At 52.3% G+C, this 27,737-nt stretch overlaps 1 protein-coding gene across 1 annotated transcript in view; it reads left to right on the plus strand.

Moving 5' to 3' along the window:
• Positions 1-303: 303 nt before the first annotated feature.
• LOC132536587 (unconventional myosin-XVIIIb-like) overlaps positions 304-27,737 on the plus strand; it is a gene marked incomplete at its 5' end in the record, with an annotated part of 41,013 nt that continues 13,579 nt past the window's right edge. Inside the window, 4 exons of the mRNA XM_060184666.1 lie at positions 304-504; positions 2,058-2,258; positions 8,135-8,245; positions 8,361-8,465. Of these exons, the coding sequence (XP_060040649.1) occupies positions 304-504; positions 2,058-2,258; positions 8,135-8,245; positions 8,361-8,465 (618 nt within the window). The remainder of the gene's footprint in view (positions 505-2,057; positions 2,259-8,134; positions 8,246-8,360; positions 8,466-27,737) is intronic.

A 27,737-nucleotide genomic window follows, 5' to 3' on the forward strand; every position in this document is an offset into this window, starting at 1 on the left:
CTTTCTCTCTCTCTTTTTCTTTCTTTCTTTCTTTTCTTTCCTTCTTTCTTTCTTTCTTTCTTTCTTCCTTCCTTCCTTTCTTTCTTCTTCTTTTCTTTCTTCTTTCTTTCTTTCTTTACTTTCTCTCTCTTTCTTTCTTTCATTCATTCATTCTTTCTCTCTCTCTTTCTTTCGGTGGGAACACCATCAAAGCATCTCTCTGGCCTTCCAGACTCCTAGTCCCCACTCTAACCTTCTAGAAAAGCCCAGAGCTCTCCGAGCCTCCTATAACTTCACGTCCCCTCTCCTCTCTGGTCTTGGCAGAGAAGTGGCTGCCCCAGGCCTCCCGTCATCCTTTCCCGCCCTGCATGCCCTGAGTGTCGCCCCCTTTGCGTTGGCAGGTTTGACCTGCAGCTGGCACAGGCCCTGGGCGAGGCCGTGTTTGAGAAGGGGCTCCGGGAGAAGCTGACGCAAGAGAACAGCTCTGCGCGCTGGGAGCTGGGGCTGATGCAGCAGCAGCTGGAGGTAAGGGAGGGGATGGCACTGACTCTGGGTGCTCAGGCCCCACCCATGCACACCTGGGGTGAACGGGGACAGAGGCCCCTGTGCTGCTCTGTCTGCCTCTTCTCCCTGCAGCTGGAAGCAGGAGTCCCCAGGCCACCACCAGACAGACAGTGGTTGGCAGATGCGTGACATTCATCTCCTCACTCCGGTACCCCACGTGCCCTTGTTGGGGGGGGCGGGATTTGGGGCTGGGAGAGGTTGACCATAGACTGAGCTAGCAGAACCCTGTGCAGGGCAGTGCCACCCCAGGCTAGCACCTCACTGGGGAACTGGATTCAGATGTCACCCGGGACCTCCCTTGGGGAGGTGTCCTTCCTCCTTGGCTTTGGGGGACTCTCTCAAACTCTCGACTGGGTGCTCAGCTCCTCCAGGGCCTGACCCAGATGTTGTGGGCCCCAGGGCTGCCTTCTGGCCCCCAAGTCTCTCTTCTGGGCCCTCTGCTCAATGCACACAGCTGGCCAATGGCTGCCCTCTGTGGCCTGGAGCTAGGGGCGATGGGACTGCACCATGGCTGCCCTCTGTGGCCTGGCGCTAGGTAGGGGTGATGGGATTGCACCATGGCTGCCCTCTGTGGCCTGGCGCTAGGGGTGATGGGACTGCACCATGGCTGCCCTCTGTGGCCTGGCGCTAGGTAGGGGTGATGGGATTGCACCATGGCTGCCCTCTGTGACCTGGCGCTAGGGGTGATGGGATTGCACCATGGCTGCCCTCTGTGGCCTGGCTGTAAGGATGATGGGATTGCACCATGGCTGTCCTCTGTGGCCTGGCTGTAGGGATGATGGGATTGCACCATGGCTGCCCTCTGTGGCCTGGCTGTAGGGATGATGGGATTGCACCATGGCTGTCCTCTGTGGCCTGGCTGTAAGGATGATGGGATTGCACCATGGCTGTCCTCTGTGGCCTGGCTGTAGGGATGATGGGATTGCACCATGGCTGCCCTCTGTGGCCTGGCTGTAGGGATGATGGGATTGCACCATGGCTGTCCTCTGTGGCCTGGCTGTAGGGATGATGGGATTGTACCATGGCTGCCCTCTGTGGCCTGGCTGTAGGGATGATGGGACTGCACCATGGCTGCCACCTGTGGCCTGGAGCTAGGGATGATGGGACTGCACCATGGCTGCCCTCTGTGGCCTGGCACTAAGGATGATGGGACTGCACCATGGCTGCCCTCTGTGGCCTGGCACTAGGGATGATGGGATTGCACCATGGCTGTCCTCTGTGGCCTGGTGCTAAGGATGATGGGATTGCACCATGGCTGCCCTCTGTGGCCTGGCTGTAGGGATGATGGGACTGCACCATGGGTGTCCTCTATGGCCTGGCACGAGGAAGGATGTGTCTGCAGCAGCAGTCACTCAGCTGTGGTCCCTCTGTGTGGTCTCAGACCCACAGGATCGCTGAGAGGGCTGGAGGCCAGGGCGGAGGTGGGCGGCCCCTGGTAGTGAAAGCCACTAGCTCTGGGTACTGGGTGTGTCCCTGTGACCCCGCTTTCTGCCTCCCCTTCTTCCACCATGTAGCAGAAGCAGCAGGATTGCACTGAGCTGCTGAGGGAGGTGGAGAGGCTGCGAGCCCACGAGCAGGAGCTGCTGAGTGGCCCTGCCCTGGGGGACAAGGGCCTGACCGACCTGAGGGACAGGTTCTGGAAGCTGGAGGCCAGCACCCTGGAGCAGCAGAAGATCCAAAGGCAGCAGGAGGACACCATCAGGCAGCTGGAGCAGGTGGGACTCCCGCCCCGAGTGGGCACAGGCTCCGGCTCCAGGTCTGGGGGCGCTGTGCACACAGGACACGTCTCCCCAGCCTCCCGGGGCTCCCTGTCCCCCCAGGACCCCTCAGAACCCCTCAGTCTGGGCTCCAGCCCTCCAGGATTCAGCCCTCGCTTCCCATCCTCCAGGGGCCCCTCTGCAGGCAGCCTGTCCTAACCACCTTCCTGAAAGTCACCCCACCCCCAGGCCACAGTCAGGTCCTAAGCTCTCCTCCAGAGCCCCTGTCTTCACAGTCACTTCAGTTAATTTATAAACTAGACCCTGCTCAGCTCTGGCTGGTGGTGGATTGAACCTGGGACCTTCGATGCCTCAGGCATGAAAGTATTTTTGCACAACCATTATGCTAACTTCACACTGTCTGGTTTCACGTTCAAAAGGTGGCTCAGCGCTGCTCTGTCCCACTAGGATGTAAGTTTCAGGCCCGTGAGATAAGCTCCCCCTGTAGAGAAAGCGCCTACCATGTCTCACATCCTGGCACCACATGGGAACGCCATAACAGCACCGGGGGAAGCTCCATAGGTACTGTGATAACTCTCTCTCTCTAAGAGAAAGGGTGAGAAGCTCAGTCAGGGGGAGAAGCTCCCCACATGTTTGAGGTCATGAGTGGCATTCACCTCCTCACCCTGGTATGCCACGTGCCCTCGTTGGGGGGGGGGATTTGGGGCTGGGAGAGGTTGACCATAGACTGAGCTAGCAGAACCCTGTGCAGGGCAGTGCCACCCTAGGCTGGCACCTCACTTGGGGACTGGATTCAGATGTCACCCGGGACCTCCCTTGGGCAGGTCTCCTTCCTCCCTGGCTTTGGAGGACTCTCTCAAGCTCTTGGCTGGGTGCTCAGCCCCTCCAGGGCCTGGCCCAGAGGTCTTCCCCCTTCTGGCCCCTAAGTCTCCCTTCTGGGCCCTCTCTGCTCAACTCACAACAGCTGGCCAATGGCTGTTCTCTGTGACCTGGCTCTAGGGATGATGGGACAGGGAAACTGAGGCTCAGAGATGGGTGGAGGGGGGAAGAACACGAGCCTGCCCCAGGTGTGTCACTGAACCTTGAAAACCCACCGTGCGCACAGCCTCCAGGGAGACCTCTCCCCCCACCAGGCAGTCCCAGGGGGAAACACAGGAGGGAGAAGGAGGGAGGGGCATCCTGGCTGGAACTGCAGCCTCAACAAAGCCCCAGATAAATATTGGATGGGCCTGCTGGCCTGTCTGCCCACTTCATGTCACGGAGAAGTCTAGGCGGCTTAACTGATATTTGCACAGCTGAGGAGAAAGAGGAGACTGAAGCTATTGGAGTCAGCAGAGCAGAAATGAAAACAGAAGCAGAGCCCAGAGAGCTGGGGAGGGCGGATGAGAGGCTCCGCAGGCCAGAGCACAACACCCCATACACATCCCCCACACCAGAGCTCAAGGAGGCCAGAGAGGAGGGAATGGGGACAGAAATCACCCTTCCTCTTAAAAAGCAGCCCTCGCTTCATAAGAAGTCAGATTTCCCATGAGACTTTGCATTCAAAGAAATGGAGGTGGGGGCAAGCAGGGGTAGATAGCATAATGGTTATGTAAAGAGGCTCTCATGCCTGAGGCATCATAGTCCCAGGTTCAATTCCCCACACCCCTGCCATAAGCCAGAGCTGATAAGTGCTTTGGTAAAAAACAGAAAGAAAGAAAGAAAGAAAGAAAGAAAGAAAGAAAGAAAGAAAGAAAGAAAGAAGAAAGAGAGAAAGGAAGAAGCAATGGGAGTGAGGGGTATGGCACAGCAGTACCTAGTGAGAAAAGAGACGAAGTGGTTCCTGTCAGCCATGGTTGTGTCAGTAAGAGACAGACAGGGCCCAGGGGGAGAGAATGCGCCTGACTTTCATGCCCGAGGCCTCAGAGACCCCAGGTTCATTCCCTGGTGTAACCTTCTGAGACAGATGAGTCGAGCGCTGGCCTCTTCCCCTACCCTCTCTCTCCCCGTCTGCCTCTCATGAAGACAGACACATCTCTTATTCATGAAAAAAAGGACTGTGACCTTTAAGAACAAGCCAGGAAGGGAAGGACCTGTGCAGAGGACTGGCTGTCAGAGAGACACCTGCAGGGTTAATACATTAAAAGTCAGGAGCTTATCCATCACCATGGAAACCACTGGAGCCAGGAGGGGCTCTGCTTCTCAGCGGGGTCCTGGGAACTGCTGGCTTCCTGAAACCTTGCTCAGGAAACCCAGCCTGACGGTGGGTTCACCCCTGTCCACAAGGACTGGGGCCCTCTTGTCTGACACACAGTCGCCAAACCTCTAAGCAAAACCCCCAAGCATTTCGGATGCTAAAGCAAAGGAAAGATATTTCTCACATAGTTCTTTGGGGTGACTTAAAGTCTGACCTCCCCTTCCTTCAAGCAGGTGGGCTCCTGGAGGTGTGTGTGGGGGGGCTGCCTCTTTTGTACCCCACCCCAGGGTGCAGGGCCTTCTAGCACAGAGACCCTGACAGGGAGAGCTACTGCCTCACCTGCTCCCTCTGCCGGGGTCTGTGGAGTACCCGGCTCAGGCTGGGTGAGGTCTCTGGCTTCCAAGCCCACCCTCCTGCAGGCTGGTAGGTGGTGGTGGTGGTGGGGGTGCAGTCTGCAGGCGTCAAAAGCTTGTTAGAAGGTTTAGAAGCAGGGCTGGGGGAAGAGATCAACCAGGGCAGGCTTCCCAGAGGAAGTGATATTTACTGAATCTGGAAGAAGAAGGATCACCAAGAGAGTTCCAGGAGGGGGGGAACAGCCTGGCAGAAGGCCCAATGGCAGGGCGGCCATGAGGAACTGCCATGAGGCACCCCTAGGTGAAGTCTCTGAGACTGTCCACTGTCGCCATAATTGTAGGCTAGCCCGCCCCTCCCTTCCTTCCTTCCTTCCTTCCTTCCTTCCTTCCTTCCTTCCTTCCTTCCTTCCTTCCAATATTTTATTTATTTGATATAGATAGAAATTGAGAAGGGAGGGGGAGATAGAGAAGGAGAGAGACAGAGAGACAGAGAGAGACCTGCAGTCCTGCTTCACCATCCGTGAAGCTTCCCCTCTGAAGGTCGGGACCAGGGGTTTGAACCCGGGTCCTTGCACGCCCGGCCCCACCTTTCTATGTTCAATGTGCTTCAAGCCCCCTCAGTCTCTCAGCTCTCTGTAGCCCCAGCCAGGACTGTGAATGTTCTGGAAGGAGGTGGAGCCTCTGTGTAGACGTGGCACTTGGATCGTGGGACGGCCCTAGGCACCCAGAGTCCAAGATGTCCCTAAGGGACCCACCCCCAGGGCCTCAGACACCCGGACAGTGAAAGCTGCTTCCATGGCCCCCACCCTCTCCCAGGGAGAAACAGACAGGTGCCCCCACCCATCCTCAGCCCCACCCCAATGTGAGCCTCCCTTACAGCGTGGAAATGCACATTCATTATGACAAGGCATCTGCCCACTCCTGGAAGCCCAACGGAAAGGTGGTTGGGGGTGTGAGAAGCAACAGGCTGGGAGGAAGGAGACAGACTCTGGCCTCTGCCTGGTGGGCTCAGCAGCTGGCACCTGACAGCTCGCCAGGGCAGCGAGGGCTGCAGGGAATGAGCAGAAAGTGACGGTTCTTTGTTGAAAGGTTTATTCTTCCGTTAGTGAGCGAAGCAGAGCGTCCCCCGGCACACGTGGTGATGCAGGTGGACCTCAGGACCTCCCGCTCATCAAGTCCTGTGCCTGGCCCCGCTGTGCCACCTCCCGGGCCAGACTGGGACGGTCTCTGCAGTGAGGCCCATCTACTGTGCTGGGTCCCAGAGGCTGCTGCCGGACCCTCTGTGTGGAAGCCTCTAGGTGGAGGAGAACCTCACAACCTTGGTTTCTTTTCTTTTCTTTGTTTTTAAATAGAAAAGTCTTTTTAAAAATATTTTTTCATGTTTTTATTTATTTTATTTTCATAAGGAAGAGTAGATACAGAGGGAAAAATGATAGGTAGATAGATAGATAGATAGATAGATAGATAGATAGATAGATAGGGGGTATGAGACCCCAGAGCACTGCTCAGTTCTGGCTAACAGCTGTGCTGGGGACTGAACCTGGGACCTCAGAGCCTCAGGCTTGAAAGGTTTTTGCAGAACCATGATGCCATCTCCCCAGGCCATATAGCCCAGATTTCTGAGCGTCTGTGCCCTGCAGAGTCAGGTCTGGCTCGTCTGAGAGAAAGGCCTGGAGTTCTAAGTGTGAAGAAAAGTACTAAGTCACTTGGATGGGACAGACATTTGAGACAGGAGAGCTTGGGGGAGCCTGCAGACCAAGACAGCGACTTGGCTGGGGAGACAGCCCTGTGGACTGTGTACCAGGACTCACGCCTGAGACCCCAAGGTCCCAGGTTCAGTCCCTGGCATGATCACAAGCCAGAGCTGAGCAAAACCTGATTTCTCTCAATTTTTTTTTTCTTTAAGAACACGAAATACTGCACTGGAACTGGAAGCCATGACTTCTGCTTCCAGCCGGGCACCTACTGTGGGTGGCAGACATGCCCCACGCCCTCTCTGAGCCAGCTCTGAGGAAGTCCGTTTCCAAGATTCAGTCCTTCCGGGAGCTCATCCCCTCACTGTGTCGTGGGGAGTGAGAGGAGAAGGCTTTCTCTCCGAGTACTACTTTTTAAAGAAGTCATGTGACTGAGGAGATGTTTTTCTTAATAAATTAATTTCATTATTTGCTACTATTTTATTTTTTATTTATATTTTTATTTTGCCTCCAGGGTTATCACTGGGGTGCTAAGAATCCACTACTCCTAGAGGCCATTTTTTTAATTGGATAGGACAGAGAGAAATTGAGAGAAGAGAGAGAGATAGGGAGAGAGAGACAGAGAGAGAGAGAGAGAAAGAGAGAGAGAGAGAAAGAGAGAGACCTGCAACCCTCTTCACCACTTGTTCAGCTTCCCCACTGCAGGTGGGGACCAGGGGTTTGAACCCAGGTCCTTGTGCACTGTAATGTGTGCGCTTAGCCAGGTATACCATCGCCTCGCTCCTTTTTTTTTTTTTTTTCCTCCAGGGTTATTGCTGGGGCTCCATGCCAGCACTATGAATCCCCTGCTCCTGGAGACCATTTTTCCAATTTTGTTGCCCTCATTGTTGTTGATATTGTTGCCATTGCTGTTATTGTGTTGGACAGGACAGAGAGAAATGGAGAGAGGAGGGGAAGACAGACACCTGCAGACCTGCTTCACCGCCTGTGAAATGACCCCCCTGCAGGTGGGGAACCGAGGACTCAAACCAGGAGCCTTATGCTGGTCCTTGTGCTTCACGCCATGTGCGCTTAACCCACTGCGCTACTGCCTGCCCCCCCCCATTATTTTTTTCTTTTTAATGGAGACAGGAAGAAATGGAGGAGAGATAGCAGGGAAAGAGAGAGAGAGAGAGAGAGAGAGAGAGGGAGCTGCAGCATTGCCTCACCACTTGGGAAGTTTCCTGTTTGCAGGTGGGGATTAGGGGCTTGAACCTGGGTCCTTACACATGGCACTGTCTTAATTTATTCACTGATGTGCTTACGGGTTGTGGAGAGACTGTCATCCACAGAGCTCCCTTAGTGCTACCTATGATATTCCCATGCGGTGCCAGGACTTGAACCCAGGACTTCATACATGCCACCCACCTCCCCACTGTCCACAGTGCCCCCTGCCAGCTGCTCTGGGGAGGGAGGGATGTCGAGGCCACTTTCAAACATAGCAGAAGGGGCTGGGGGTGGGGGGGCATGGGCAGGGGTGGAGGTCTCTCTGGGTGGGGTGGAGGGACTTGAATGAAGCCAGGTCTCTGAAATGCCAGGAGCCCGGGCTGGACGGAAGGCCAGGGCACTGGCGGGGGCCCCTCACCCGCCGCCCCCGCTGTCTGTCTCCAGCTCCACCAGCGTTCAGAGCTGGAGCTCCAGTGCATGAAGCAGGTTCATCAGAAGGACTTGGAGGACCGGGAGGAGGAGCTAGAGGACGTCCGTCAGTCCTGCCAGAAGCGGGTAGGTGAGCCGCAGGGCTGCACACTTGGCTCCCCCCTCACCATGCTTCCCCAGAAGGGGGTCCCAGGGGCTCCCACCTGGTGGGACTCACTCCTGTCCTGCCATGTGCCCACAGCTCCAGCAGCTGGAGGTGCGGCTGGAGCAGGAACACGAGGAGAAGCAGCTGGTTCTCCATGAGAAGCAGGACCTGGAGGGGCTGATCGGGACCCTCTGTGATCAGGTACTGGGGTGCCGGCCCCTGCCCGGCCAAGTTGATAGGTCTCCAGGGGAGGCTGGGGACGGGCCGGCCCTCTTTCACTGGCCTCATGCTCCCGGCTGAGGGCAGGAGACCTTCTGGGGCCGCAGCCCCCGGCAAGGATGGGGGCACACACAGCTGGGGAAAGGGGTCCTGCAAGGGTTGGGGGCAGCTCTGACTTTCTCTTCTTTTAAAACATATTTTAAACTCTTTTTAAAAAACATTCTGAATTCTTTATTATCTTTATTTATTTATTGGATAGAGACGGCCAGAAATCGAGAGGGAAGGGGGTTATAGAGAGGAAGAGAGACAGAGAGACACCTGCAGCCCTGCTTCACCACTTGTGAAGCTTTCCCCCCTGCAGGTGGGGACCAGGGGCTTGAACCAGGGACCTTGAACATTGTAACGTGTGTGCTAATCAGGTGCACCACACCCTGGCCCCTAGCCTATTTATTTTTGAAGGAAGCACAGAGAAATGAAGTTAAGGCCTCATAGCAGTACAGCAGCAAATTTAAAAAGTTCCTTTTAGGGAGTCGGGTGGTAGCACAGTGGGTTAAGTGCACGTGGCTTGAAGCGCAAGGACCAGCATAAGGATCCCGGTTCGAGCCCCTGGCTCCCCACCTGCAGGGGAGTCGCTTCACAGGCGGTGAAGCAGGTCTGCAGGTGTCTGTCTTTCTCTCTCCCTCTGTCTTCCCCTCCTCTCTCCATTTCTCTCTGTCCTATCTAACAGCAACGACAACAATAACTACAACAACAATAAAAGCAATAAGGGAAATTTTTTTAAAAATCTCAAAAAAAAAAAAAGTTCCTTTTAATGGTAGATATAGGAAAGGGAAAAACAAGACAGAAAGAGAGGAGAGGCATCATAACACCCTTCCATCATCCATGGAGATCTCCCCAGAACAGCCCATGGTTCCTCCCTGGGGTACTGGGATTTGAACCCAGGACTCACACTTGGTAAGGAGTATCTCTTGCTTCAGTGAAGGGGACGTGGGTCCACCTACTCGCATCCTTGTGAGCCCTCTCTGCTGGGGCCTCCAGGCTGGGGGAGAATCAGAGGAAGCTTCCAGGCCTGCGGGGCTGCTCAGGGAGGTGGCATCCCCACCCTGAACTTCCAGGAAGGAAGCCTCGCCCCTGTCAGAGCTCTGGCCCGCAGCACTGCAGACATCTGGGGCTGCATGGAATTTGGTTGGGGGGGTGGGGGGTGTCTGTCAGTGTGTGGAGCTGCACCCTGGCCTCCATCCTTGAGCCGCTGGCCCCACACCCTTTCCCCTGCTGTGACAACCAGGAATGTCTACAGATATTTGTCCCTCAGGGGACAAAGGACCCCCCCCCCCAATCAAGCAGTCAGCAGAGCTTCATCCTGACTTCAGAATTGAGGGAGATGCACCTCCCTGTCCTCTGCCCAGACCCAGCACTCCAGACCAACTCTGGCTCCGTGACCTCCTCCAGCAAGTCACAGAGACAACTTAACACACACTTCGGGTCTTAATATGCATGTCACATCTCCCCCCCTCTGTTGTATGCTTTACATTGGTTTGTTCTAGCTCTCCCCCGCCAAGAAAATTGGATCAGTCCTGTTAGTTTCGCGGGCCCACTTGACCCCGCCCCTAGGAACCCCGAGAGAGTTGCAGAGTTGCAGAGTTAGAGAGTGCTTGCGCCGCTGCGGGGGGAAAGAGGCAGCAGAGTTCTGTTTGGTGATTAGTTTGGTTTAGTTTATGAATCGTTGTTCCTGAATAAAGAAATACAGCTTCCCTGCCCAGCCGTTGTCTCCGCGTCTCTGTTACCCGCCCGTGAAGCTAGCCCGGCCAGCTGGAGGCTACGAATTTTAACAACACCCCTCCTTGCTATTTATTTGACAGAAATTGACAGGGGAAGAGGGGAGAGAGATGGACAGAGGGAGACACCTGCAGACCTGCTTCACTGCTTGTGAAGCTTCCCCACCCCACCCCGCCGCAGCTGGGGAGCAAGGACTTGAACCCAGGCTCCTAGCACATGGTAAAGTGTGAGCTCAACCAGGCGTGTCACCACCTTGCCCCCATCTTTTTTTTTCTTTTTAAGATGTTTATTTTTATTTTCACAAGAAAGCAAATTCCATAAGAGAGAGAGAGGGTATCCGGATAGAATCAGGAGCCTAAGGCCTGCAAGCCCCGCCCCCCCCCCCCACACACACACACACCAGCTGCACTGTTGTCCTGGTCCCTTGGGGACTCTTAGCAGTGATGGTCCTACTGCCTGCCCTCTCCCCACCCTGGAGGGAAACCTCTTTATTTGCAGAGATGATGGCCCTCCTGAAAATGGCCCTGGAGGTGAGCCTAGCTCTGGACAAACAGGAGTATTTCTAGAAAGTCATTGAAAGAGTGGGACCAGCACAGTGGCCGCAAGAGAGGCAGGGACCTCTCAGGAAAACAGAGACGCTTCCTTCTCAGGGCTGCCCGTGTTCCTGTGGCCAGCCGAGCACAGAGCGCACAGCCTTTGAAGCGCCGGGCCTTTCAGAGTCCCCGGGCGCCCAGCCCGGCCTCTGATCTAGAGCGAGTCTGAACTCCAGAGGGCAGGGGCGTTCTGTTCAGCATAGCTTGCTTGGGAAAACAAAGACGGCCGCTAAGTACAGACAGGGTTTTGTTGGCTGAGCTAAAATCACTTAGGCCTCACCTGCCGAGGCATGGTAGGCGGCTTTAAGCTCAGAAAGAAGACGCCAGTTTGTGTGTTTGTCGCCAAACGGGGGGCCTTTGGAGAGGTTGCTACGTTTGATTGCTTTTAAATGTTTTTTTTTTTTTCTGAAGACATTTTGCCGAATGTGGGGCCAAGAGGAAGGGATGATGGAGATGATTGTCTGTGCACCACCGGCTCCCTGAGGCTCAGCACAGAATGGTGTGCGTGCGGAATGCAAAGATTGGTGTGAGACAGCAAAACCGTACAGAAAATAGTGTGTCTTTAGCTTCCTGTCTGAGCTCTGCTTCTTCTCCCTCCTCCTCCTCCTCCTTCTCCTCTCCCTCCTCCTCCTCCTCTGCTTCCCTCTCTCCCAGGTGAAGCCCCACCTGAAAGCTGATGCCTGGTGTTCCCCCGTCTCTCTCTCTCTCTCTTTGTGTGTGTGTATGAAAGTGTCTGTTTTAATATATTTATTTATGTATTTGCTTGTTTAGATAGAGCTAGAGAAAAAGAAGGGGAGAGAGAGAGAGAGAGAGAGAGGCCTGCAACACTGTTTCACTGCTTGTGAAGTTTCTTCCCCTGCAGGTAGGGACCAGGGACTTGAACCAGGGTCCTTCTGCAATGTAATGTGTGCGTTGTACCAGGTACGCCCCCCAGCCCCTTGGTGTGTGTGTGCATGTTGAACCAGGATCGTAGCGGCTGTGTGCTGTTCCTCGCTCCCGCCGGGCGCTGACACTGGGTGTTAGCGGTACTCTGACAACAGATGCAGCTGGAATCCACCCGTGCTAACAGCTATGTGCTATTCATCTCTTTGGCCTCTTTTCCCTTTCTCTCTCTTCTGATTTTTATTAGATAGGTCAGACAGAAATTGAGAGAGGATGGAGGGGAGAGAGAGAGAGAGACCTGCAACCCTGCTTCACCACTCATGAAGCTTCCCCTCTGCAGGTGGGGAGGTGGGGATTTGAACCTGGATCCTTGTACATGGTGATATGTGTGCTCAACCAGGTGTGCCACCGCCTGGCCTCCATGGGTATCTATATATAACTTTTTAAATTCATTTATTCCCTTTTGTTGCCCTTTTTGCTTTATTGTTGTTGTAGTTGTTGTTACTGATATCATTGTTGTTGGATAGGTCAGAGAGAAACGGAGAGAGGAGGGGAAGACAGAGAGGGGGAGAGAAAGACAGACACCTGCAGACCTGCTTCACCACCTGTGAAGTGACTCCCCTGCAGGTGGGGTGTTGGGTAGTCTGCCAGCTCCCCCTGGCTTCTGCTTAACCAAGCACCGGTATGCCTGTATAGGGATTGGTTTGATCCCATTCAAAGTGGTCTATTTACATAAATCACTTTTTACATAAAGTTTTTTACATAAATCACTATTTACATAAAGCACCACACTCCCTCCAGGGCATTGGTGGTTCAGTGGTAGAATTCTCGCCTGCTCCGCCCCGTCTCCTTGTCACACCCTGATTTTCACCAGTCACTTTTCTCTCCACCCTCTCTACATCACATCCTGTTTACACCCTACTTGGAAAGTATATAAGAACAACATTGTTCGTTTTGATAGTGGTAAGTTGAAGTTGTAGTGTTAGGTTTAGCTTAGCTTGGCTTAGATTGTGCTGTGTCCTGCATGAATAAAGAGATACTGCGTACAACCCAGCCATGAGTCCCGGGTCGTCTGTCTCCTCTCGCGAAGTCAGACCGACAGTGGGGAGCCAGGGGCTCGAACCGGGATCCTTCCGCCAGACCGTGCACTTTGCGCCATGTACACTTAACCTGCTGAGCTACTGCTGGACTCCCGGGTATTTATATTTTAAGGTTGATTTGCGTGACTTTGTAAGATCCAGACAGGGAGAAGGAAAGCTGTAATGCACACAGACCCAAGGACTGAGCCTGGGCCTCTGAGACCTCAGGCCTGCACTGCAAGTCCTGGGCTCTGCTGCTGAACTGCCTTCCTGGCCCCAGTTGGAGGCTGTTTGGCTGTTTCCACTCTAGGACACACAGCCGCCGTGTCTGTCCTTCTGTCTGCCTTGCTGTGCACACATGGTTTTCCAGCGGCAAGAGGAGTTGCTGGCTTTTTGGAGTACACTGCTGTGCATGATTCAGCGTCCCCCAGTGCCCCCAAGTAATCGTGGGCGTCTCCACTGTCACCTGCTGCTCCACTCCGCGTCCCCACGAGCACATGACACTGTCAGAGCCAGCAGGTGGCCAAGGGCTGAGTTTTGTCCTTGTCCCTGGCTGCTGTGAAGCTGAGGGCTGTTCACACGCACTGCACTGCAGGGACTGTCAGCCCAAGGTCTTTTGTCTTTGCTTAGAATCATTTGGGGGAGAGGGCCTTCCACAAGACACCAACGCATCTTCAAGGTTTTGCTGGCTTCCCCTGCTTTCTGGATCCACGTGTCACTTCGTTTATAAGACCCTTTGCTTCCTAGAAAGTCTCTGTTTGCAGTCGTCACCTGAACCTGTCGCCATCTGGCCTCCCACTCTTAGGCCCTCATACCCTGCATTACGGGACTTCATAAAGCTATGTAGCCGACCACTATTAAGGTTTGCACTTGGCGTTTGAGTCTTAGCTCCTTAGTCTTTATGCCTTGACCTTGGTGTTAGTGTGAGGTAGGGATCTATTTTTTAAAAATATTTATTTTATTTATTTATTCCCTTTTGTTGCCCTGGTTGTTTTATTGTTGTAGTTGTTGTTGTTGGATAGGACAGAGAGAAATGGAGAGAGGAAGGGAAGACAGAGAAGAGGAGAGAAAGACAGACACCTGCAGACCTGCTTCACCGCCTGGGAAGCGACTCCCCTGCAGGTGGGGAGCCGGGGGCTCGAACCGGGATCCTTGCGCCAGTCCTTGCACTTTGCTACACCTGCGCTTAACCCGGTGCGCTACCGCCCGACTCTCATCTATTTTTTTTTTGCAACGTTCCTTCTTCCCTTCCTCCCTCCCTTCCTCTCTTTCTCCCTTCCCTCTTTCCCTCCTTCCCTCCTTCCCTCCTTCCTTCCTTCCTTCCATCCATTCTTTCTTTCCTGGATACAGACAGAGAGAAATTGAGAGGAGAGAGGGAGAGAGACAGAGAGACACCTGCAGCCCTGCTTCACCCACTCGTGAAGCTTCCTCCCCCCGCAGGTGGGGACCAGGGCTTTGAACCTGGGTCCTCGTGCACCGTACTGTGTGCGCCAGGTGCGCCACCACCCAGCCTTAACCAGGTGCGCCACCACCCAGCCCTGCCTTTCATTTCTCTAATGATGAATGATGTGGAACATTTTAATCCTCTGAATGTCTTTTTGTGAGAACTGTCTGTTCAGATCTTTTGCCCACTTGGTTTTTTATTGAGTTTTTTTTTTTATGTTCTTGCTATTGAACTATATTATTTTTTTTAATAAACTTTTGATATCAATAACTTGTCACATGTGGAAATATCTTCTCTGAGTTGCTCAGCTGCTTTGGGAAAACTTCATTTGATGTGTCGATTTTTCTTTCCTTTTTTTTTTTTTTGTACAGTGAGAGAGTGAGGGGCAAAGTGAGAGGGGGGAGAGAAAGGAGAGACCCCCATAGTCACTTCTCCACAAGTCTCTACCCTACAGATTGGAGGCCAGGGACTTGAACCCGGATCCTGGAGCATGGTAACGTCTGCTCTCTCGCTGGTGTGCTACCGTCACCCCATGCAGGACCTTTCACATCTGACAGAATCTGCTTTGTTTGGTCGTCCTCTTATGTCCCTCCCTTCCCATGGGGCCGGTTGGGGTGTTTTCGCTCTCACGTGTTTCACCCGTTTTTGTCCTTCTGTGTATTTTATAGTTTTAGTCCACTTGTGAGTCGATTTTCGTGTGTGGTGGCCAGCAAAGACTAGTTACTCTATTTTCTTTGATGAATTTGTTCATCCCTTATAATTTCCCTGCGTGGGGGTGTGCCTGTTTAACTGGCCTGCCTTCCCCTTTGGTCTTTTTTTAAAAAACAGATTGTGTCTCACGTATATTTGTACAAACAGCACAGGAGGACAGCAGCCCAGGGGCCCCACCAGTCCCACTGTCCTCACGCTGACAGAGAGGAGTCTCGACTGTGCAGCCTTGGGGGCCTGGGGGCCTTTGGCAGCTGGTGCTGGGGCCTTGGCCTTGGCCTGAACACTCATGGCCTTGGCGTCATTGGCCTGTATTTCCTGTGACCTTTCTTGGGAAATCCCATGCTCCTCAGGAACTTGGGGTCCACTCCTGTCAGAGCTCCCTATCTGTGACTGAAGCTTCTTGATGCCATTCCTGTGCCATTTTCAGGACTGGCCGTGTGTGTGTGTGTGTGTGTGTGTGTGTGTGTGTGTGTGTGTGTGGCAGCTCTTGGTCTTGGCCACGTCTACACTGCAGGTTCTCGCTCTCCAGGTGCTGGAAATGGAAGCTTCCCCTTTGGGCTTTACTGGGTGGGTGGGTTAAGCCTACTTGTAAGGCAGCTTTGTTCATCTTTAAAATGGTTTGATTTGGTTTTGAGCCTTGAATCTTGTTAAGATTCCACCCAAAGCTCGATTTGATTTTCAGGTGCTTTGTCCCACAAGGTGGTTGGGAACAATTGACATTTTTATATTGAACCATGGCGTTCAAGTGCCTGTGCGCCTCCCCCTTTTCTCTCACCCCATCTAATTGTGGCTTTCATAAATATACTCTTAGTATAAAATGTTGCTTTAAAATCACAAATAATATTCATTTCATGGTTTCCTTTATTCTTTTTTTTACATTTACTTATTTATTTTCCCTTTTGTTGCTCTTGTTGTTTTTATTGTTGTAATTATTATTGTTGTTATTGATGTCATCATTGTTAGACAGGACAGAGAGAAATGGAGAGAGGAGGGGAAGACAGAGAAGGGGAGAGAAAGACAGACACCTGCAGACCTGCTTCACTGCCTGTGAAGCGACTCCCCTGCAGGTGGGGAGCCGGGGGCTCGAACCGGGATCCTTACACCGGTCCTTGTGCTTTGCGTCACCTGCGCTTAACCCGCTGCACTACCGCCCGACCCCCTATTTCACGGTTTTCTTTGTTGTTGTTGATTTTTTTGTATATATCACCTTATGGGGGGGTATGGTTTATAGGAGAGGTGTCGACACACAGGTTCCGTCTCTAGCCTCCATGTGACGGTGCCTGCACACCACCCCTCTGCCACCCCCAGCCCCTCTCCACACTGCATGGGACACCGGCTGCTCCGGCTGCCACGTCATTCCAGCTCAGAGACCTTGACTCTGCTGCCGTCCACCCATCAGTTAGAGCTCCTCCCTCTTCTTCCCTCACTCTGCCGCTTTGTAAGCCCTTTCCTCCAAGTGAGACCATCCCACCTTCACCCTTCTCCCGGCTTATCTCACTGGACACGATTCCTTCAAGTTCCGGCTGAGAGACCAAAGGAGAAGACTGTCTGTGCTGTGCCTCTCTTAGCCACCTGTCTGTTCTTGCGAGTCTGTGTTGCTTCCAGGTTTGGACTGTTACCTACTGTGTAGCTATGGACATAGTCGTCTATAGAGGGGTGGGTTGTTTTTGTTTGCTTGTTTTTCTCGATCTAAAAAATAATTACTGGGGAGTCGGGCGGTAGTACAGTGGTTTAAGTGCACTTGGCGCAAAGCACAAGGACCGGCGTAAAGATCCCGGTTCGAGCCCCCGGCTCCCCACCTGCAGGGGAGTCGCTTCACAGGCGGTGAAGCAGGTCTGCAGGTGTCTGTCTTTCTCTCCCCCTCTCTGTCTTCCCCGCCTCTCTCCATGTCTCTCTGTCCTATCCAACAACAACGACATCAATAACCACAACAATGATAACTACAACAAGGACAACAAAAGGCAATAAATAAATAAATAATATTTTCTAAAAAAAATTACTGAAGTGACATTGCATTCTCTAACTTCGAAGTGTTCAGCATGTGTGTGTATTTCACAGCAAAGATAGATAGACTGAGAGAGAGAGAGAGAGAGAGAGAGAGAGAGAGATTGATTCCTGCAGACCTGCTTCACCACTTATGAAGCACCCCCCCCCCCTTGCAGGTGGGGAGCCAGGGCCTCAATCCTGCATCCTTGCGTGGGTCCTTGTGTTTTGTACCATGTGCGCTTAACCTGGTGAGCCCCTGCCCTTTACTGGCCCTTTATCTGATGCCTGGCACGTGAAGAGCTTCTCCCATTCAATGGGGCATCTCTGTGTTTTGCCAATAGTTCATCTGACTGTGCAAAAGCTTTTGAGTCTGGTGTAGTCCCGTCGGCTTATTCCGTTTCCTTCGCTGTTGGACTGGCCCCTCGGAAGACGTTTCTGAAACAAACACCGAGGAGTGTAGTGTGGGTCAGAACAGCAGTGGGGGCTTTTCTCATGTGTCTTTGATGGTTTCTGGTCTAAACTCAAGTCACTGATTTACTTGCAGTTGACTTTTGTACCTGGTGACGTGTGATGTTCCAGTCGCGTTCATTCCTAAAAGAAAGTTTATTTATTTATTTATTTGATAAAAACAGAGAGAAACTGTGATGGAAGAGGGTAGAGAGAGAGGGAGAGAGAAAGAGAGACACCCACAGCACTGCTTCACCGCTTGTGAAGTTTCCCTCCATATCTTTATGCCCAGAAGTTCGAGTCTCAATCTCACACAAAGAAGACGAGAATCACATGCAATAGCAAGAGCCTTTATTATCAAGCTTAAGCCTGGGCCGCCAACACCCTTCCAAGCAATCACTTCTCGTCCCACCTTTGTATAGTTCTCACAGGGTGGGCACAGGTGGAAACATCCACACAGAACAAGGAACAATTGACTTCGGGTCAACAGCTGCTCTCAATATTTGGGGCTCCCCTCCAACCCCATATTCCCCCCCTTGTCTTTTTGTAATGTTTGGGGGCCAATCTTGGGCCAGTATCTGTTTCTGACTACTGTCCTGTTATCAATGGGGCGTGAGGAGCAGTAGCAGCAGGAACGAAGATTAGAGTCACCAGGAGAGAAAGAGTTGACAGAGTCACGCAGACCAACTGGAGCCTGAGCGGGTGTTTGGGAACAGACTCGAGTCGCCATCTGGTCTTGAACCCTTCTGTCTGCTGCGTGGACGTGGGAGTGGTGGATCCATGGGCCGATACCATCCACCTTCAGGGCCGTGGGGGTGGCCAAGATGACAGTATATGGTCCTTTCCACCGGGGCTCCAGTGTCTCATTTTGGTGGCGTCTCAGAGAAGATGGGGACCTTAGGCTTGAACCCAGGTCCTTGCAATGGCGGGGTGTATGCTCAGCCAGTTGCGCCACTGCCTGGTCCCCAGCTTCATTCTTCTCTGTGTTTTAACCTTCAGTTTCTGTGACTATTATGAATGCAATATTTTTTGTAGTTTATATTTCAAGTATTTATTTAGCAAAATTTTAAAAGTATCTTTATTTATTTGATAGAGAGAGCCAAAATTTGAGAGGAAGGGAAATAGAGAGAGAGAGAAAGAAAGAGAGGGGGCTGGGTGGTGGCTCACCAGGTTAAGTGCTTATAGTACAAAACGCAAGGACTCACATAAGGATCTTGGTTCAGGCCCCCCCCCCCCACTCCCCACCTGTGAGGTCACTTAACAAGCGGTGAAGCAGGTCTGTAGGTGTCTGTCTTTCTCTCTTCTTATCTTCCCCTCCCCTATCAATTTCTCTCTGCTCTATCCAGAAAAAAAAAAAAAGATAAAAAAAAATGGCCACAATAGCAGTGGATTTGTTGCATCGGCACTGAGCCCCAGAGATAACCCTGGAGGCAGAGAGAGAGACTATGAGAGAGAGAGCTGTAACCCGGCTTTACCACCTGTGAATCTTTCCCTCGCAGGGGAGGACGGGGGGCTTGAACCCTGGTCCTTGACCATTGTAACATGTGTGCTCAACCAGGTACGCCACCACCCGGCCTCCCTATTTCAAGTATTTATTATGACACGTGGGAATTCTACTTACTGCATTTTTCATCTTGTATCTAGCAAAATGCTGAAATCTTTTTATTTTTTACAGTTTGTGTGTATATGCTTTTGGGCTTTCTTCCCTGGTCGTCTTGCTGTTTGAAAAAGTAGAATAGTGTTGCTTCAGCCTTTGCAAAGTTTAGACCAAGGTCTCCAGGCTAGAAGGCGAAGATAATGGGCTTTCTTTCCTTGTTCTTGATGTTATGATGTATGCTTTTAAAATCGCATCTTTTCCATGATATTTGTAGTGTGTATTTGATAAGTAAATCTAGCAAGGTGAGATTAATATCCTGCTTGTATTTTTCTAAATATTAAAGCTATAATATTTGGCTGCTGAAAGTTATCAGCTGTTTGTTTTTTCTGAGATGGCTGATGATACTGATATCATGAGAGACCACCTCGACTCCCGTCCACTTTCTCAGATAAGCGTCACTTGAGTTCAGATAGACTGATACTGTTCTTCCGACTTTGCTAATATTTTCTTTGTTTCCAATGAAGCTCACAAGTAAGATTTGGTTTATCATTTTATTATTATTACGATTATCTCTGTCTATCATGGAACTAACTTTGAAAACAGGTGCATAACTGTCTGAAATACTGTTGTAGAATCTGGGTTACACACTTCTTGAAGGCTTGATGTCTCTTGTCTCTGTACATCGTGGGGGCTTGTTTCTCTTGAGGACTCGGGGGAGTGCTGGGGCCAGTGCTCTGGAGTCTGTGATCAGAACTGAACACGGCTTCACACCTCAGCCTCTTCCTTACTGAGCTTTGCTGTTGAAAATCTGGTATATTTTCAATGTTTATCACTCCATTTTAGATGTCTTAAACTACATTTGAAATAATAGTTATCTAGAGTGGACTATTCTCTTTTGTTTTTCTTTTTATTAGTGTTTTAATAATGATTGGCATGATTGTGGAGTAAGAGGATCAATTTCTCTCAATTTCTCTCTGTCCTAGCCAACAAAATGGAAAAATTGACCACTGGAGCAGTGGATTTGTAGTGCTGGCACCAAGCCCCAGAGATAATCCTGGAGGCAAAGGTGGGGGGATATACATTCATAGCACTACTGTGCCACTCCTGAAAGCACTGCCCCTCCCAGGAGATGGGGGCTGTGGACTTGCCCTGGGTCTTCATACATGGCACCATGTTTGTTCTACCTGGTAAGGTACCATCAGTCCAAATGATTATTGTCATATTTTTTCCCTCCAGGGTTATTGCTGGGGCTCAGTGCCTGCACCATGAATCCACCGCTCCTGGAGGCCATTCCCGCCCCCCTTTAGTTGCCCTTGTTATTGCAGCCCTGCTGTGGTTATTATTGTTGTTGTTGTTGATGTCACTCCTTGTTGGATAGGACAGAGAGAAATGGAGAGAGGAGGGGAAGACAGACAGGGGAGAGACAGACAGACACCTGCAGACCTGCTTCACCGCCTGTGAAGCGACTCCCCTGCAGGTGGAGAGCCGGGGGCTCGAACCAGGATCTTTACGTCGATCCTTGCACTTTGCGCCACCTGCACTTAACCCGCTGCGCTACCGCCCAGCCCTCCCTTTATTTATTTTTTTTAAACTAAGGTTATTGCCGGGGTTTGGTGCAGCACCATGAGTCTACCACTCATGAAGGTCTTTCTTTTTCCTTTCTGTTTTTATTAAATAGGACAGGGAGAAATTGAGAAGAAAGGGGAGATAGTGAGTGAGAGAGACAGATAAACATCTGCAGTTCTGCTTCACCACTCTAGAAGCTTCTCTGCAGGTGGGGAGTGGGGACTTGAACCCTGATCCTGGCACTTGGTAACATGTACACCCAACTGGGAGTGCCACTGACAGGCCCCCCTCTGGTTTATTTATGTGCTAAGAAATTTCCCTTCGTGAGTTCCTCCTTTTGCCAGTAAGTTATTTAAAAGCTGATTTTTATTAACATTTGAGATTAGAGTGTCACCTTACTGATCATTTTAATTGAATGATATTTGAGACAAAATGACATGGCAGATGTATAGTTATTTTCCTTTGAAATTGTCAAGAGTTTTTTTTTTTTTTTGCCTCAGTTCACTGTCAATTTTAATCAACTATCAACTGGGAAAGAATCTGATTAGGGAACTGGCTACCCCACAATAAGTGGGTCACGTGTGTCGACTTTGTGACTGAAACACGATAATCAGATAGGAATGCATAAAAACAAGGAGAAAGTTTAAAATATGATCACCTTTTCTTAAAAATCCCCTTCTGTGAATCACTTAGTTTTATCTTCCAGGGAAGTTTCTGAGTCATCTCACACTCCTACTATAACTGTCTTTTTTTGGTTATTTGTTGTTGTTCAACTTTGTTTATATTTTTGTCTCAATTTTCACTTTCTGCATTTTGAAGTTGGAGTCCCAGGTACTTCTGATATTCTTCTTGCCTTATTTTCCTGGGAATGAGCTTACTTACTATTATTATTATTATTATTAGTGATTTAATGATTAACAAGATGTAGAATAACAGGGGTACAATTCCACACAGTTCCCACCACCAGAGTCTGTGTACCATCCCCTCCATTGGAAGCTTCCCTGTTCTTTATCCCTCTGGGAACATGGACCAAAGATCTTTATGGGGAGTAGAAGGTGGAAGTTCTGGCTTCTGTCATTGTTTCTTTGCTGAACATGGGTGTTGGCAGGTGGATTCACAGCTCCAGCCTGTCTCTATCTTTCCCTAGTGGGGCAGGGCTCTGGGGAGGTGGGGCTCCAGGACACATGGGTGAGAGATCACCTGACCAAGGAAGTCAGGATGGCCTCATGGTATCGTCTGCAACGTGGTGGCAGAATATTGGAGCTGGAGGGTTGACATCCCAGGCCTGGCATCACTGGACACAGTCCGAAGTGAAACGTGTCAAAGTGGCACTGGCTGCACTGATGGGTTGAGATCAGCAGATGCAGGAATAATGGCCGGGATCGAGGGAAGCAGGAAGGAAAACGAACCAGGCCCCAGAGGTGCCAAGACTGGGAGAAATACGGGTTTTACAGGAAAGGAGGAAGGTTCCTGGCTGTCTTGGAATTTAAGAAGGTGGTACATAACTAGTAGTATAACCAAGTTATTTGGGAGCTTGGTCAACTTTGAGAGTCCCAAGGCTAGGATTTCCTGTGCCATTGATGACCTGACTGTGACTGGTGTCATTTGATGCTATTTCTGTTGGTGTTGCTTTTGTCCTAGCCTAAGCCTTTCTGCTTCTTAAGTGACGTTCATCCGGGTTGATTATGTTTGACTTCTTGACGTGTGTTTGCCTAGGGAGCCTTCTGCTGGCCCAGTACTTGCAACTTTCCAAGTGTGTTTCTGTTTATGTGTTTCCATCTGTGAGACTCCCCCCCCCCCGCCCCCACTTATGGATTAGCAGAGGGTGACTGGCCTTGCTATTCCTTTTTCTCTTTGTTTGGCTTTTAAGATTAATAATATTTCTGTTTCTTTCCTTTTTTAAAAAAATTGTATTGTCTTTATGTATTGGATAGAGACAGAAATAAAGAGGGTAGGGAGAGACAGAGAGGGAGAGAGACAGAGAGACACCTGCAACCCTGCTTCACCACTCGTGAAACTTCCTCCCCTGCAGGTGGGGACCAGGGGCTTGAACCCAGGTCCTTGTGCATGTTAATATGTGCACTCAGCCAGGTTCACCACCACTGGGCCCATATTTCTGTTTTCATTTTTGTTCTGCTGAAGCTATAAACAATAATTCTACTCTTGCAGGGAGCCATCTGAAAACTTAAGAACATGGTCAGAATTGTTTTCCTAACACACTCAGCTCCATCTTCACAACAGCCCTGTGGTACAGACATTCTTGATTCCTTCTGTAGATGAAAGACATGAAGCTTGGGAGTCGGGCGGTAGCACAGAAGGTTAAGCACAGGTGGTGCAAAGCACAAGGACCGGCATAAGGATCCCAGTTGGAGCCCCCGGCTCCCCACTGCAGGGGAGTCGCTTCACAGACGGTGAAGCAGGTCTGCAGGTGTCTATCTTTCTCTCCCCCTCTCTGTCTTCCCCTCCTCTCTCCATTTCTCTCTGTCCTATCCAATGACGACAACATCAACAACAACAACAATAACTACAACAAGAAAAAAGAGAGAGAGACATGAAGCTCAGATAGCAGCAGGTTGTCTGATATCATAGAGCTTGTTAGTGGCCTCAGTGCATCTGAAGTGATGTCTGTACTCTGAATACTGGCATTAAAAACAAAAACACAGCTCTGGCAGCATGCTGGCTAACCGGCATCATCTTCCAGCTAACTAGCCATAAGCTGACCAGGCTCTGGCACTAGTCTGCGGTGCCACCCAGGGCAGACAGTTCTCTCCCCAAGGTGTGGTTTCCCCACTTGTGAAGTGGCCTGATGATCCATCATAGCCTTTCCAGTTGGGGTTTTGAAAGTGCCCAGAGAGTCCTCTGACAACAGACGGGCACCACGCCACCAGCTCAGCCCCCTGGCTCTGTGAGACACGTGAAGCCCTGGCTGCTAGAACGTGCTGCCTGCCACAGCTCTGCGCAGCCTGCAGGTCGATTGCTTAATTATTCACAGGCTTTATCTAAATTTGGATCTTTGTCCTGCAGAATGTGAACTCACAGAATGACATTTATTTACCATTAAGCTAATGAGTTTTGGGGTTTTTTTTGGAACCTCCCCCCACCCCCGTGCGCTTTGCTGGAGCAATTTATTAAGAAGGGTAGGATGGGAGAATGACTTAGTCTGAGGTGCTCTTGTTTAGTTTTTTTTGCAGAGATCATTCTAGAAAGGAGTTGTGCCTGTTTATTCAGGGAGGAACTGGGCTCTCAGCCACCCTCCTGTAGGGCCAGTGTCCCACATGGGTGGTGCCTGCTGTCCTCCATGCAGGGTGGGCAGGGCTGTGGGTCTCTCCTCTCTCAGCACCATGCACAGCACCCAGGGAGTCCATGGAGGGTGGGCAGGGCTGTGGGGTCTCTCCTCTCTCAGCACCATGCACAGCACCCAGGGAGTCCATGGAGGGTGGGCAGGGCTGTGGGGTCTCTCCTCTCTCAGCACCATGCACAGCACCCAGGGAGCCCCATGGAGGGTGGGCAGGGCTGTGGGGTGTCTCCTCTCTCAGCACCCTGCACAGCAACCAGGGAGCCCATGGAGGGTGGGAAGGGCTGTGGGGTCTCTCCTCTCTCAGCACCCTGCACAGCACCCAGGGAGCCCCATGGAGGGTGGGTGGGGCTGTGGGGTGTCTCCTCTCTCAGCACCAGGCACAGCAACCAGGGAGCCCATGGAGGGTGGGCAGGGCTGTGGGGTCTCTCCTCTCTCAGCACCCTGCACAGCACCCAGGGAGCCCCATGGAGGGTGGGTGGGGCTGTGGGGTGTCTCCTCTCTCAGCACCAGGCACAGCACCCAGGGAGCCCCATGGAGGGTGGGCAGGGCTGTGGGTCTCTCCTCTCTCAGCACCATGCACAGCACCCAGGGAGTCCATGGAGGGTGGGCAGGGCTGTGGGGTCTCTCCTCTCTCAGCACCATGCGCAGCACCCAGGGAGTCCATGGAGGGTGGGCAGGGCTGTGGGGTCTCTCCTCTCTCAGCACCCTGCACAGCACCCAGGGAGTCCATGGAGGGTGGGCAGGGCTGTGGGGTCTCTCCTCTCTCAGCACCATGCACAGCACCCAGGGAGCCCCATGGAGGGTGGGCAGGGCTGTGGGGTGTCTCCTCTCTCAGCACCCTGCACAGCAACCAGGGAGCCCATGGAGGGTGGGAAGGACTGTGGGGTCTCTCCTCTCTCAGCACCCTGCACAGCACCCAGGGAGCCCCATGGAGGGTGGGTGGGGCTGTGGGGTGTCTCCTCTCTCAGCACCAGGCACAGCAACCAGGGAGCCCATGGAGGGTGGGAAGGGCTGTGGGGTCTCTCCTCTCTCAGCACCCTGCACAGCACCCAGGGAGCCCCATGGAGGGTGGGTGGGGCTGTGGGGTGTCTCCTCTCTCAGCACCAGGCACAGCAACCAGGGAGCCCATGGAGGGTGGGCAGGGCTGTGGGGTCTCTCCTCTCTCAGCACCAGGCACAGCAACCAGGGAGCCCCATGGAGGGTGGGCGGGGCTGTGGGGTCTCTCCTCTCTCAACACCATGGACAGCACCCAGGGAGCCCATGGAGGGTGCCCAGGGCTGTGGGGTCTCTCCTCTCTCAGCACCAGGCAGAGCACCCAGGGAGCCCATGGAGGGGGCAGGGCTGTGGGGTCTCTCCTCTCTCAGCACCAGGCACAGAGCCCAGGGAGCCCATGGAAGGTGGGCAGGGCTGTGGGGTCTCTCCTCTCTCAGCACCATGGACAGCACCCAGGGAGCCCATGGAGGGTGCCCAGGGCTGTGGGGTCTCTCCCTTCTCAGCACCAGGCACAGCACCCAGGGAGCCCATGGAGGGTGGGCAGGGCTGTGGGGTCTCTCCTCTCTCAGCACCAGGCACAGCACCCAGGGAGCCCATGGAGGGTGGGCAGGGCTGTGGGGTCTCTCCTCTCTCAGCACCAGGCACAGAGCCCAGGGAGCCCATGGAAGGTGGGCAGGGCTGTGGGGGTCTCTCCTCTCTCAGCACCCTGCACAGCACCCAGGGAGCCCATGGAGAGTGGGAAGGGCTGTGGGGTCTCTCCTCTCTCAGCACCCTGCACAGCACCCAGGGAGCCCATGGAGGGTGGGCAGGGCTGTGGGGTCTCTCCTCTCTCAGCACCCTGCACAGCACCCAGGGAGCCCCATGGAGGGTGGGCGGGGCTGTGGGGTCTCTCCTCTCTCAGCACCATGGACAGCACCCAGGGAGCCCATGGAGGGTGCCCAGGGCTGTGGGGTCTCTCCCTTCTCAGCACCAGGCACAGCACCCAGGGAGCCCATGGAGGGTGGGCAGGGCTGTGAGGTCTCTCCTCTCTCAGCACCATGGTCAGCACCCAGGGAGCCCATGGAGGGTGGGCAGGGCTGTGGGGTCTCTCCTCTGTCAGCACCAGGCACAGCACCCAGGGAGCCCCATGGAGGGTGGGCAGGGCTGTGGGTCTCTCCTCTCTCAGCACCCTGCACAGCACCCAGGGAGCCCATGGAGGGTGGATTGGTACCTTGGTGTCTCTCCTCTGTTCTCCCCCACACCCTCTCTTTCTCTCTCCTTCCCTCTCTCTCCTTTCCTTCTCTCTTCTCTCAGTCTCTACAGGGATGCAGAATTTAAATTAAAACCAAATACACTTTGTTCACAATATATTACATTAAAATGACCTCTTTCCATCAGAAAATCTGACTTGATCTCTTGCCCGGCATGTTTGACAGATGGTGTAACCACAGCTCGGTTCTCTTCCTCTGTAAGCTTTCATCACCCATAACATGGGGATCTAACTCTTGTAGGAATTCACCCTGCAAGCGAATGTGTTAATGTCCATGGGGTGTGTGGGCGATGCCTAAGGCCGAGAGAGGCCCCGTAAGCCCCGTAAACCCTCACGACTTTGCCCAAGTCAATAGTCATAATCATAATCACCTCTATTTTAAGAAAGTGACCCAAAAGTTAGCTGCAGTAGCATATGACAGAGGCCCTGGCACGGTGCCCGTCCTCAGCTCGGCTCTGCTCAGCTGGCAGTCTTTATCTGACTTCAGCATCTCCAGCTCCACAGAGCAATAGATCTTGAGAGCAGCAAGCTTGTCCTCCAGGAACCAGCTCATTTTTCAAAGTAATTCAAATCCGGAGGTGGAGGACCCAACTTGCCAAATCCATGGGGAGGGGCCTCCTGGGGCCCCCGGACAATCTCTATAATCTGTTATGTCTAGGGACCACTTGACAGCCTGTGGAGAGCTTTCAAGTCTGATCCTTGTCTTATCTCAACACGCACAACAGGGGTGTGTGTGTGTGTGTTGTGTGTGTGTGTCTGAGTGTCTGTGTGTGTGTCTGAGTGTCTGTGTGTGTGTTTCTGTGTGTGTCTGTGTGTGTGTCTTAGTGTCTCTGTGTGTGTGTCTGTCAGTGTCTGTGTGTTTCTCAGTGTTTGTGTGTATGTCTGTGTGTCTCTGTGTGTGTCTGTGTGTGTGTGTGTCTGTGAGTGTCTTTGTGTCTGTGTGTGTGTCTGTGTGTGTGTCTGTGTGTGTGAGTATCTGTGTCTGTGTGTGTGTCTCTGTGTGTGTGTGTGTCTGTGTCTGTGTCTGTGTGTGTGTCTCTCTGCGTGTGTGTGTGTGTGTGTGTGTGTGTGTGTGTGTGCATGTGTGTGTTTTCCTTCAGCTCTTGCAGACAAGGAAGCTCAGGTTTGGAGAGGTTGGCGCTCTCCTCCAGGGAATAATAAGCAGGGGCTTCAAACTCAGTCTAGCCTCCAGGTTCTCTCTAGGACATTCCATGATGCTGAGAATCCCAGGAAATACTTTGTGTTTGGGGAGAGGCACAGGTGTGTGGAAGCAGAGCCCCCACCCACTGTGGCACCTGTGCCTCAGTTCCTTCCTTCCTTCCTTCCTTCCTTCCTTCCTTCCTTCCTTCCTCCTTCCTTCCTTTCTTTTTTTTGCCCCCGGGGTTACCGCCAGGGGTCAGTACCTGCACTACGAAGCCATTGTTCCTGTGGCCATTTTTTTTTGATAGGACATAGAGAAATTGATAAGGAGAAAAAAGAGAGATGCCTGCAGCCCTGCTTCACCCCTCATGAAGCTTCCCCCTGCAGGTGGGGACGTGCTCCAGTTCCTTTGAAGACTCCTTACTTGGTAAACTGAGTCTTGCTCTTCTGCTGGGCCTGAGAAGAGCCTGATCATTGCTTCTTTATTCTCGAT

This window comes from Erinaceus europaeus, unplaced genomic scaffold (assembly GCF_950295315.1).
Source record: "Erinaceus europaeus unplaced genomic scaffold, mEriEur2.1 scaffold_913, whole genome shotgun sequence".
NCBI lineage: Eukaryota > Metazoa > Chordata > Mammalia > Eulipotyphla > Erinaceidae > Erinaceus > Erinaceus europaeus.